The following is a 12,928-nucleotide window of genomic DNA, read 5'->3' as shown; positions in this document are numbered from 1 at the left end:
TAGGGTCAATTTTGATTTCATATTGACTTTTAGAAATTCGGATTTGCACTGCACCTAAAAGTAACTTTACAGTTGTGAAAAGAATGTAAATCACAACTTTAAATGGTTATTCTGTTCCCATATTTAGTTTAACACAGCAGCAGGGACAAAGGCTGTAGCAGATCATTATTTTGGATTTAATTTATCTGAAAACACTCTTTTGGACCAGCAGTGTTTCATTAGCCTTTATGGTCTTGTTTTGTTTTGGAGATCATAAGGGTAAAGCTCCAGGGAAACAGAAGTGCCTGGTTGCAGTTAACTAGAATATCTGTGGTCAGTTGGGAAACCAAGAGAGCAATCTGGACCCAGCAACAGCAGCTGGTATTTAACCACCCAGAGTCTCCTCAAACTCCTTTTTGCAACTCCTGACACAACGTTTTTAAGATATGAGGCTTTGACAAATATCCCAAAAAATATGTACCAAGCAAATATCTTGGCACTGTTTCAGAAGCTAGCTCCGAGACAAAACAAACTGAATTCTTCCTTATTTGGATAGATCTTGTGTTTGGATGGGAATCAAGACATGCTATGTCTGCGTTCAGATATATATGGACTTCTGATGGAAGGATACTGCCCTCAGAATTTAACTGAATTTGTATTTAAGTGGTATGTGTTTGGTTGGTGACCGGCAAAATTGACTTAATGCAACTCACATCCAGACATAACTGCCTGTTCCAAACTTATCAAAGAATGAAAACTGTACAGATAGGTGAGTCTGGTAGTTAAAGCAGTTTATCTACTGCTCTTTTCTTGTACAGCTTTAAATAGGAGCGTACGCACTCACACACACACTTATACACATGCACACACACATACTCTCAAGTGGTGACAGTCTGCGAGTGTGCCCGCCACAGTGGCCCTGACATGTCATGACCTTTTCCCTTGAAGAAAGAGTCACCTTATCTCCATCACATATTTTTTTCAAGGTCTTCCCTTTACATGTAAGTGCACTGCAAAAAGTCTTTACTTCATCTGTATTCTTGTTTTCCAGTTAAAATTCTTTAAAAAAGACATTATTGAATTCCGGTCCGTGCACTTTTGAGTCCATTCCTTTTACGTTTTTTAACCACGTCAAGAAAAACAAAAAACGAACGGTTGTTGTACTTTTTAATGCTATGGTGAATACGAAAATTAAAATTAAAACCGAATACACAAATTTCATGTGCACAAAATAAAAATTGACTTATTTTCAGATTTTTGTTTATTACGTTTTGCATCTTTATAAATCAGAATTAAAAAAAGGACAGATTAAAGTCGAAGAAATGTCAATTTACAAGTTTTCTTTTGTAAAATTGTTGTTTCCCCCACACTTTCGAGAGCCATGTCTCTGAAACATGATAATACTTGTCTTGACTTGATTTCCACCCCATTCTCACTCACGAGGGGTGCGATACTGCCACATGTCCAAGAGATGCTATACTGGCGGCAAACGCGTCCAGCGAAGCGTGCTTAACGTGAAAAATCTTTAATGTTGCTTAATGTAGGTGATATTGGAGGAGCAAATTCACTACACCTTATAAGCAGCCCACTATGAACACAATTAATAACACGTTAAGCATTTTCCTAGAAAATAAAACACAGTTATGAAGAAAACGCTAATGCATTAAGACACCGATATTAAATGACCAATAAAATATGCAGACAAGCAGTCGAATATTAAACAAGGCAACGTGCTTTCAACGTTCAGCGTTTTCCACTTATAGAAAACCATTATAGACGCTTAACATTATATTGTCCTTCCATTTTGTTTACGTTGCCGTTATAGCGGATGCTGCTGATGACAAGAAAATGTGCGAGAAAATGTAGTTTCTCCCTGGTTTTAGTAGGATTGAGCCATGTAAAGCGTTAATGTCCAGCGACGTGGCTGTACGCATTGCTTTCAATGAGAATTGAGAAATATTTCATGTCAAACCTCCACTGAGGCAAAGGGCATGGGAATTTTGTCTTCATGAAAATCACATATTGGGGTATAATTTTGTCATCATGTTGGTATATTTTCAATTTTAACGGCATAAAGTGACTTCTGATTCCAAACAATTTCTCAATATAAAACAATATAAAAAACCTAACAGAGCCAGATGAAAAAGTCAGTAATTTAGATGTCGTTTTGGCCTTTATTCACATAAAACTTTGAGACCACAAGCGGGAACTCGATCATGTTAGAGCGCTAAACAAGAGGCTATAAGGTTTAGAAATTTAATGTTTAGGTTAAAATATAAATGTAAAAATAATAATAATAGTAATTTAATGAATGAAAATTAATCAATGTCATTTAGGCAGGCTCTTGAAGCGAGTCATTCTATTGACGCCAGAGGAAAAGGCACTAGAGGGCGCTTTAGCGTCTGTGTGTATGACGAGAAACACTGACTGGAAATTAAATTTAGCATTTTTACATATTAAATTACTTGAATATCATTTATGTTATTTTTAATAAAATATTAATCTTGCATAAAGAAAATTGGCTTGTATCTGCTAATTCTATTCATTAATGTTAAATTAAAAAACAAAGAAACCGCATTTTCCATATTTCATTTCTGGTTTAAAAAAGGGAAAACGAATGGACGCAAAAGTACACGGACCGAATTCATTGAATTTAGTTATTTTTAATTATTTTTTTTGCATGTTTCTTACTTTAAAATGAGTATAACACATGGACTGACTGTGATATGTTTTATGAAGGTTTTTTTCTGCATCCAAAATCTCTTTGTGGTTGTGGCTTTCACCAGTGTAGACTTTTCTATGTCTGTCACAGTAGCAGGAATCTGGATCATGTTCTAATCATAACGGTTAAAATAATATGAGGCTGCACCAAACTGAATTAAACTTGACTGATGGAGCTCTGTGTTATTTCACAGCGTTATTGCTTTCTGAGTTCCTCATGTAACCATACTGCCCTGTGTCAAATAGTTAACCACATGATACAATAAATATAATCTACTGCATTCTACCGTAAACCACATTGCGCTTTAAAAAAGAAAATAAATAATAAATCACTCTGCAGTACTGGAGTACTGCCAACAGGAGTACTTTCTAGAATCATTTTGTCAATTTGCTCTAACATATTGTTTGTTTGATGATGGCTCGATTTCAATCACTATGAAATATATCTGGTAAAGTAGGCAATAGGGCAGTATTCCCTGTACACAACAATATTATGGGCACATTGTTCATTTCCTGCCTCTAAACCTTCATTAAACAATAAACAGTGTCAGTTGTATTCATTGTTTGATCACCTGTTTGGTAGCTTCTCCCATAATTCTTTGGAGGATATTATTTGGTTTATGTATGATGATTTGGTGCACTTAAAAAATATATTATTATCGATGTTGAAAACAGTTCTGCTTCTTAATATTTTTGTGGAAACCTTTTTTCATGAATATTTTTGATGAATAGAAATTTCCTTTAGCAGAAAAAAAATAAAAAGTTCCTTTTTAAGTTCCTTCCTTTAGCATTTAGCATTATGTTATTAGCATTTAGCATTGTGTTCATAAAAAAACACTGCTTGAGCATAAACTCAGTTGAAAAATCTGGTTTAGTTCAAAACATTAGCGTAGTTTACATGTTGTGTACTGTGCCAGACGCTTCACTGCACTAATAGGAAGTGGAATGTGGTTTGTGGCGTTACAGCTGAAGCCACTAATGAATCAGTATCTCTGACAGAGGGAGGCAGAGAGTCTGTGGTTTGGGCAGGGACGGAGCGTAAAGGATCTACAAAGAAGTTTTAGAAACGCACATTCATTTGGGCATCCAATAGTTCACTAATGACAACTTTTGTATAACTTTAGAAACCCACACAGCCTCCACATCTCTCTAATGGCACAAACACACACGCACAACAGCAAAACAATCTCTTATAGCTTCCTTCTCTCACTCCCACTAGTTTTAGATAGAATAACTAATCTGGCTGAACATCAACATTCATTTTGTTGTTCCAGCTCAAGTTTGAGTGCTGTCCTCCCCTGTTTTGTAGATTCTATCATCAAGTTATGCAGAGTTGATTTATTTAGCTGACTTAAATTCTCTGGCCCCTTTAAATCTGTCATGGTGGTTTAAAAATATTCCAAATCAAATTCTTTGGCGGTCGATGGTGGCCTATTCAGAGTGATTTTATTTATGCTTACAAGACACACACACACATTCACTCGTAGACATAGCAGATTAGTAATATATCACTGTTCTACATTTAACTCAACGGCTGTTATATATATATATATGGGATAAAAAATGACCTTATTACGCAGACATGCTCTCTGCCACCAGTTCTGTCATTTAAAGATGATTAAATGTCACTGCTTATTAGGGGCCATTCTTTATTGTGCCTCTCAAGAAAATATCATCAATACAGGCCATGTTTGATTAAGTACATAACAGTCCTAAAGCTGTTTCTATTAAGAATTACAGGGCACTAATAGGTGCTTATACATACTTACAAATGCTGCCAAATATTCTTAAATAATGATGAATCGTTGTAAATGCATGAGGCTTAAAGGAATAATTCACCCAAAAAATTAATGCAAAAAAAGAAAAAAGAACAGACATTTTTATACAGAAAGCCACAAGTTAATTATTTTCATTTTTGAACAAACTATCCCTTTAATGGAAAGACTGATCTATGTAAATGTATAAATAGCAAATAAATCTGTAGTGCTGTCAAATGTGAAATATTTTCCATCATGTGGTGCATATTGATGTTCTCATGGTTTTCGGAACCCCTCTGAATCAGCTGTCAGATCAGTTTACTGCAGTTACGAGCACGTTTTTGAGAAGCATGCCAGACATTTATAATGGATTTCACGGTTTAAGATTGCATTTTCTAACTTGTCATATTGCTTTCTATACTTTACTTTTCCCTAAAGAATTGGATCATACAAGAGACAACACTGCTTTATCTAACTCTTCAGAATTAGACTTGGAAAAAATATACATTACCTAGGGTGACCATATGTGCCATTTTCCCAGGACACGTCCTGTCCAGGATATCTAAGTTGCATAAAATGTAGTTTTGGTTTTGTTTTCATATTTGCAGAAGGTAATGACTAAACAATTATTTGACCAATAGCGTGCATTATACATAATCGACCAATCGTGGCTTGCGAGATGGCTGGATCTACAGAGAACGGTCAAAGCATTGCAAATACGACAACATTTTAATGCATTGCACGAAGACTGTCAATAAGAACAGTGGCTTGCACAGACCTCCGTTTAGAAATCGCGTTCCGGGGACACATCAATATGACCACTTTCACGATTAAAGAGGCAAGGGCTCAAGCCATTTTAGGCAATTTAGAAATCCTGAACAGGACGCGTCCTGGGAAAATGGCACATATGGTCACCCTACATTACCGGACAAAAGTTTGGAGTCTGTAGGATTTTATTTATTTATTGAAATAAATAATACTTACTTAATACTTAATAATACTTTTATTCAGCAAGAATGTATAAAATTTTTCAAAACTAAAAGTAAAGACATTTATAATAAAATAAATGCTGTTGTTTTGAACTTTCAATTCATCAAAGAATCCTATAAAAATGTATCACAGTTTCCATGAAAATATTACAATTATTAACTCTTTTCAACATTGTTAATAATAAGAACCATTATTAATAATTGTGTACCAATAATAAATGATGGTAATTGAGCACCAAATCAGCATATTAGAATTTTTTCTAAAGGATCAAGGTCCCATGTGACTTCTTTCAAAGACATTGAAAAATCTTACTGACCCCAAACTGTTGAACAGTAACGTATATTTCATCATATGCTTGTGTGTGTATACAGCTGTTGTGACGCCTCCAGTCTGCCCATTGAAACACTATCCATGTACTGTCCTGTCACTGTATGCTGATCTATAGTGCCGACATTCCAAAGGCAGTCTGAGTGTGTGGAAAAGAGAATTTAAGAAGCCATAAATGTGTGTGTTACCAATAACCAAATGTCAAAGCCTGCATGTATATGCTGGGAAATGGCAAAGGCTAACTTTATTAGAGTCTAAGAAAATCTCAAGAAAACTTCAAACAAACACTCAAAGCTACTGACAAAATCTTTACTGAGCTGATTCTGGCTATTTGCTCCACAAATCTGAAATATCTTCCATCTGAGCTTTGTCAAACAATAGAGAATTACAGTATTCATGGGCAAGTGCACAGCCCTGGCAGCTTGTCTATTACATAACGGAAATGCCAGCTTAATTGCCCTTTAACACAAGCTGCAGATGGCATTGAATGTTTGTCACACTCAAGTACACCCAGAGGGCTTTGCACTAATATTGCCAGTAACTAATCAGGTGCTCTAAGCTGCAGCTGTGGATCAGAATAAAACATTTCGAGGCTGGATGGACAGGACTTGATTTTAACCATCGGGAATTAGATTGTGTAAAGGTTGGAATTATAAATACACCAAAATGAAATCAGGTGGATGCTGGGAAGGAGTTGAAAAATAAGAAAAATTTATGTTATTAGTCAGAGTGCAATATGTTTGTCAGTTTATATGCCGTTGATTCAGAGTCCATTTCACTAAAACATGAGTTTTCTGAACTATGAAACCCGATCTCATGAGAAAACTATTTTACATTTTGGTGAATTGGTTGTGAATTTGTACAATTTAAGTCATATGAAAACATAAAATTTTTAGAAAAAAATAACCCTGAAAATCCACCCCAAAAACCAAACCTTCAGTGGGGTGTAAGCAGATTGTACCAAAACGTACAAATGTAATTTTACAAATTCATTTGAATTCATTACTAATTCACCAAAATGTAAAAAAATTATGCATTTCCATGAGAGTGATTTGGGAAGAACACTTGGTAATAAAATAGTAAACTGGTCTGGATAGTGTAGATGATCTTTAAATAGTCTGTGTTTTGCTTCCTTTTCATGATAACCCAGAGACTCATTCTTTTTAAAGAAGCACTACAGACTATTATAAGTGCTTTTAGTGTCTTTATTTTAGGCCCTACAATTCGGGGAAGAAACTTCACGCCATTAGCTGGTTCATGCAGCATGTTATGAAAATCCTTCTGTTCTTTTACTTTCTGCGTTAGTTTCAAGGTATAGGGGATGATTAAAATGGACATATAGCCACTAAGTGAATGCCATAGCTTCAGTTACTGAGACACAAATAGTGTTGACAGCGTTTTCACTCCCTGAGTGTAACACATCTTTCTTGGTAAGTTATAAATCTGTCAGTGGCAAAGGGATATCTGACAACTGCATATTATTTTTATGTTTAAATGCTCTCTCTCTTATGCTCTCTCTATCTCTCTTTTCCATTATGTCTGCTCCCCGTTAGCCTCATTGAACGAGAGACACATTATCAGTTATTGTAAGGAGTGTGTTTGGAAATCCTCGACTGCTATTCTTAAGTGGAGTGACATTAATTTCCCAACATAATTTCTATCTGCTACTGTCTGCGTTATCATGTTCCCGCTAACGGGAACATTCTCAGAATTTTGGATAACATTCTGGCAAGGTTCTTTTAAAGGTATGAACAAATGTTCTTCCATAGTAATGTTCTTTCAAAGTTATTTAGTATTTAATAATGTTCTCAAAAAGCACAAAAACATTATTTGTAACCTTTTTTTTCCCTGAAAAAAAGGGAAAATTATACTTGTTATACTTGTTACTTTTGTATGTTTCCTTAATGTTCGCATAACCAAGAAATGTTTTTTTTGTTTGTTTTTTTTTTGTTTTTTTTTACAAAATATGCGCTTTAAAGGTCCCGTTCTTCATGATCCCATGTTTCAAACTTTAGTTAGTGTGTAATGTTGTTGTTAGAGTATAAATAAAATCTGTAAAATTTTAAAGCTCAAAGTTCAATGCCAAGCGAGATATTTTATTTAACAGAAGTCGCCTACATCGAATGGCCAGTTTGGACTACATCCCTCTACTTCCATCTTTAATGACGTCACTAAAACAGTTTTTTGACTAACCTCCGCCCACAGGAATACACAAGAGTTGCGTTTGTAGAGTGTGTTTGTCGCCATGTCGTCGAAACGCTGTTATTTTCATCCCGCAGTCCAATCACCGGGTCTGATTCCGGCTCAAATTGATAGGGTAAAATTAAAGACATGTTTACAATAACACTGAGCGCGTGCATCTCCACGTTATGGTAAGAGGTGTGACCTTTCCGGGCAAGGTTGGCACAATCAGAACTCGTTACGTATTTCTGAAGGAGGGACTTCATAGAACAAGGAAGTCATCAGCCCGTTTTTATGACAGTGGAAACAGCGGTATACAGATAAGTAAATTATGTAAAAAAAATCCTGTGTTTTTGTACACGCAAAACATGAACACATGTTATATTGCACACTATAAACACAATCAAAGCTTCAAAAAACCACGAAAAACGGGACCTTTAAACATTCAGAGAACATTCAAACATAACTTTGTTGGAAACATTAGCAAAATATTCTTAGGGGCCGTTCACACAGAATATGCTTTTCCATTCCACTGTGCTACTTTTTCATTGTTTTTCTATGTAAATGCATGCTATATGGACGTTTTGACCATTGCGCCTCGTGTCTTTTGTGTTTTGTACGACACAGCATTCTAAAAATGTGGCACTCATGATAAAAGTTCAACTTTAAAATAATTAATCTCTTGTCCCTGCATTTTCCCCCCATTCCACTGACCTGCTTTTTAACCTCAAAAATGTGTTCTGTGTGAACTTTTGTTATCTGGGCTAACATGTCTGTTGAGCAACATTATTTAGTATTCATATGAGACAGATACAATTGCTATGATTATCCCATCACACACATTCCACACCTCATATTTGCAAATACTGATAGTGATGAGAGAGAGTGAAATATGTGTGTAGCACACTGTAAAATTAACACATAGCAGGCACAGCAAGAGCATTCCTGGTGTCCAGACTGTCTGGTGTCAGTCAGAGTATTACTACATGTGGGCACACACCGACGCCACCGTTTCTAGCTGTTGTCTGTCATGGATCCATATTAAGGTCTGTGTCTCCATTTGATACACATCAAACATGTTTAAAACAGAATAACTTCTATTTCTGTCACACAGAATAAATATAACCTGTGCTAGTCGTAGAACAGCTAGGTAAAAACACATGGTCACCAAACAGTTTTAGGCACTTTAGCACGCGGTAATGGCCATTAAACAACATAGAGCGATCATGCTAATAAATTAGCATGCTAATTCATTTTTCAAAATAAAGTTTACTTTTAGCATCTCTTTAGATCTAGAAGAATTGATTTTGACATTAAAAATGGTTTGATGTGTTTTACAGGTGAAAGTGTCCTTTTTCAGAACACAGATCAGTGGAGATCATCATCATGAATACAGGTACTGTAAGTCCATTATTAAAATACCTGCATAATAATCTTTGCGATTAGTGCATCATTATTGTCCATTTGTAATCAGATTTTGTGTAAAAATGTCATAACATTTGGTAGTCTAATAAGATATTTTGTCAAGAGATCAGAAAGAGGTGCAGTACGTTCTTCTGCTTCATATTTTAAATAAAAGGTCAAACCAAGTACATTGCATTGTGGGATATGTTATAATATATCACACAGTAAGCTGTGTTGTATACTGCTCAGTTTGGAAAATGCGGAGCTGGATTTCAGACCAGTTTTATTACTGCATTTACTAACAATTTACTAGCAATTCCACAAATGCACCAATGGGAGTGTGAGTGGGAGTTTTGCACGTGATCTACTGTTGACGTGCAAAATAAAGAACACAGACTCAAATAATTTACATAATGACCAATGCAATCTACCAAGAGCAGCACAAATTAGTGTTGGGTCACAAGTAAGCAGAGCTGATGCTCATCAGGTGCGACACAGGCGCAACTTGCTACATGTAAAATACGGATAACATATTCCTCTGGCATTCCAAAGAAATTAATACAAGTGGAAATATTTTATCCCTTCTACCACGTGCTCTCTGTTCTCTGCGGTGTCTCCTCCTAGCAGCAACAATTGCAGCCATGTCGAAAAATTGGTTAAGACATGCTTTTTTGGGCATTAAATAATGTCGCAAATACCAGTAAATTGACTAGCGCAAACATTATTAAATTGCGTTCCATGATTCTTTTTTTTTTTCAGTATCTTATCAAATCTTATTTATTAAATGAGTTTATTGAATTATGTATTGATATTTTGTATGCCAATTGTGACTCTTATTATGTCTGTGTGAGCTCGCTGCAACCTTACTTTCCCTAAGGGGATAAATAAATTAAAACTGAAACTGATTTAAATACTCTCCTCCCATAAATTTTGCGTCTGAATGTGAAACTCGAAAAATGCAAATGCATATGCAATAAGGTCAGCTGCAAAAACAACTTAGCCCATGCCTTTTCAGCGCTAATTTTGCACTGCGTGTAAATGTGCACTTTTACTATCAAAAGAGGTTTTGCGCTGGTGCAAGCTGTTAGTAAATCTGGCTCCAAATGTGTTCACATCTCACGCCTTGCTAGGAAACAGTGTCATTAGGTGTGTCCGACTTGAAGCAGTGCTGCGCACACCAATTGACCCTTCGCAGGGAGTTTGATTGACAAGCGATCTAACCAATTGGAACGCCGAATCCGCCATTTTGTCCGACAAAGCAGTCAGTAGTAGAAGATTAACCTCGGTGGAGTTAAACTTGAAAAATTGTGTATATTGACGTCTTTCCGCATTTGAAACAACATTCCTTCTCATGTTCATTCATGTTTATTTGATGCTACATGAACTAGTAGGAAGAGATGATCGGATTACGAGCCTCTTGAGATGAGGCGCTACAGCAATCTGTCAGAACACATTAAAGAGACACAAAACGGTTTTTATTGTTTGAATTTCTTAAAAAACTACACAGTTTGAAAGCTGGGACTTTTTTTTAAGATCATAAGTAACCTGCTTTGTCTTGTCTGTCGACATGTTGTCAGTGTCCTCTTTGCTCCGCAATGTATTTTTCACTGCGTGTGGTGTGACAGTGCCACAGCTTGTCGGACAAAGCAACAGTAACTAAGGGGGGCGGGTCTTTGCAAAGGGTCAATTGGTGAATGACATCAAAGTACTGCGAAAGCATTAGAGAGCACATCTCATGAGTCATACACCATTCGTCTGCAGAGCACCACTTCAAGTTTAACACATCTAAATTTGGTATAATACATGACCATTCTAAAAATTGGGGCTGGTTAAAAGTCTCTTATGCTCATCAATTTCATGTATTAGATAAAAAATACTGTAAAAAGGTAATTTTATGAAATATTATTACAATTTAAAAATAACTGTTAGAATGTCCAAATCATTCTAATGTGCTGATTTGGTGCTTAAGAAATATTTCTTATTATTATTTCTTAAAAAAAAAAAAGTATCAAAATGACCCCAAAATTTTGAACAATATTGTACATCATTTCATTTTATTTACTTTTTAAAAAATCTTTTCTTTTTTATCTATTATCTTTTGGTGCAATATAATGCTGCATTTACAATGCATGTGCTTTGCTTTCTGTTTGTTTTGCATGTATGCTTCTGCGTGTGCGTGTGCAAACAAACATACTCCAGATAGCGGAGGACGTGCTCATAAAAGAGCATCCCTGTCGCTCACTCTCTGGCCTGTGAAGAGGGTCCAGAGCTCACCCAACCTGTACGCTGCTGCAGGTATCAGTAACGGAGCAGGGCTGTCTAACAGACAAGATCTTTGAAATAGAGTTTTTAGAATGTCTTTCTGCATATCGTTTCATCTTTCTAAGTTATTTAGATGGGTTTTCTTCCCAGTGTTCTGTTTATGTGTGCATCTGCATGCGTACTTGTTTTGCATGTGTTTGCAACATCTGTTCTGTTCCATATTTGTCTTTCTAAGTTTGTCTGTCTGTTTCACTCTGTGGCTCTCAGGAGAAGATAACAGAGGCAATAGATTTTGGCTTTAATATATTGTGTGTGTGTGTGTATATATATATATATATATATATATATATATATATATATATATATATATATATAATTTGTTTTGTTTTTTAAAGGAATAGTTCACCCCCCAAAATGTTTTACTTACTCTGACTTTGAATATTCCTCAAGTATATTCATAGCAGAGTTACAAGAACAGAAAACACTGGCCTGTACGAGACAGTTAACATCTTTAAATTAAGCCTGTCAATTTAACATGTTAATTAAGGGTGATTATAACACAATAAAAAGGTTAATGCAATTAATTGTGTGCCTTAATCCATATGTAAATGTCTGTAATATGGAATTTTCTTACCATCAGAACAATTCATGATTAAAGTTAATTTGACAGAACTTTCTAGTCGATTGACAGCCCTACATTAAATAAGAGCTTTTGACACAATTATGATATACCAGTGAAATTAAAAAAAAGGGAAAAAAAGGAAAAAAAGAAAAAGAGATAATATTGGACACATTTTCTCTGAACGTAGGGTGTCCTGTAACGGTTTTCCAATTGAACGTAACCGCCTTCTTAATTTAAAAATAATACTCAGTCTGTATTAAATACTATAGGGTAAATACTGTAGACACTGTTCAGGTTTAATAAAATCATTTACCCTTTTAAAAACACACTCTCTGTTACACTACGCTGTTATCATGTAAAAAATAAAAGTCTTGCTGCCATTTTTCTGTGCTGATAGTTACAAGGATCCAGCAATTTCATTGTTATTTTCTGCTGCTTGAGTGAGTTTGCTGAAAAAGTGACATGCTGTCTAGACCTGTCATGGATATGACAACACATCTTTAAATTTTGAAAAGCTGCTAGCCACTGCAGTGTTGAATGTTGAATTGTTTAAGGCACATACTGGTTTGATAAAATAAAACAGATGTCACTTTGAATTGCAAAATGGACCGTACCCTTCAGCTTCACTTGTAACAGCCCATACAATGCTGAAACCTCTGTCATCCTCACAGCGTGTGTTCATGTA

The 12,928-nt window shown here is 35.5% G+C and overlaps 1 protein-coding gene across 2 annotated transcripts in view; it reads left to right on the top strand.

The window, feature by feature from the left end:
- Positions 1 to 12,928, top strand: part of sorbs2a (sorbin and SH3 domain containing 2a) — a 68,079-nt gene that overhangs the window by 18,509 nt on the left and 36,642 nt on the right. For both annotated transcript variants that reach the window (XM_048197483.1, XM_048197484.1), the window contains exons 2-3: positions 9,296 to 9,351; positions 11,559 to 11,654. In XM_048197483.1, coding sequence (XP_048053440.1) covers positions 9,342 to 9,351; positions 11,559 to 11,654 — 106 coding nt within the window. In that variant the 5' untranslated portion in view covers positions 9,296 to 9,341. The remainder of the gene's footprint in view (positions 1 to 9,295; positions 9,352 to 11,558; positions 11,655 to 12,928) is intronic.

This window comes from Megalobrama amblycephala, linkage group LG7 (assembly GCF_018812025.1).
Source record: "Megalobrama amblycephala isolate DHTTF-2021 linkage group LG7, ASM1881202v1, whole genome shotgun sequence".
In the NCBI taxonomy this organism is placed as follows: Eukaryota; Metazoa; Chordata; class Actinopteri; order Cypriniformes; family Xenocyprididae; genus Megalobrama; species Megalobrama amblycephala.
This window is presented reverse-complemented; position numbering and strand designations above follow the sequence as displayed.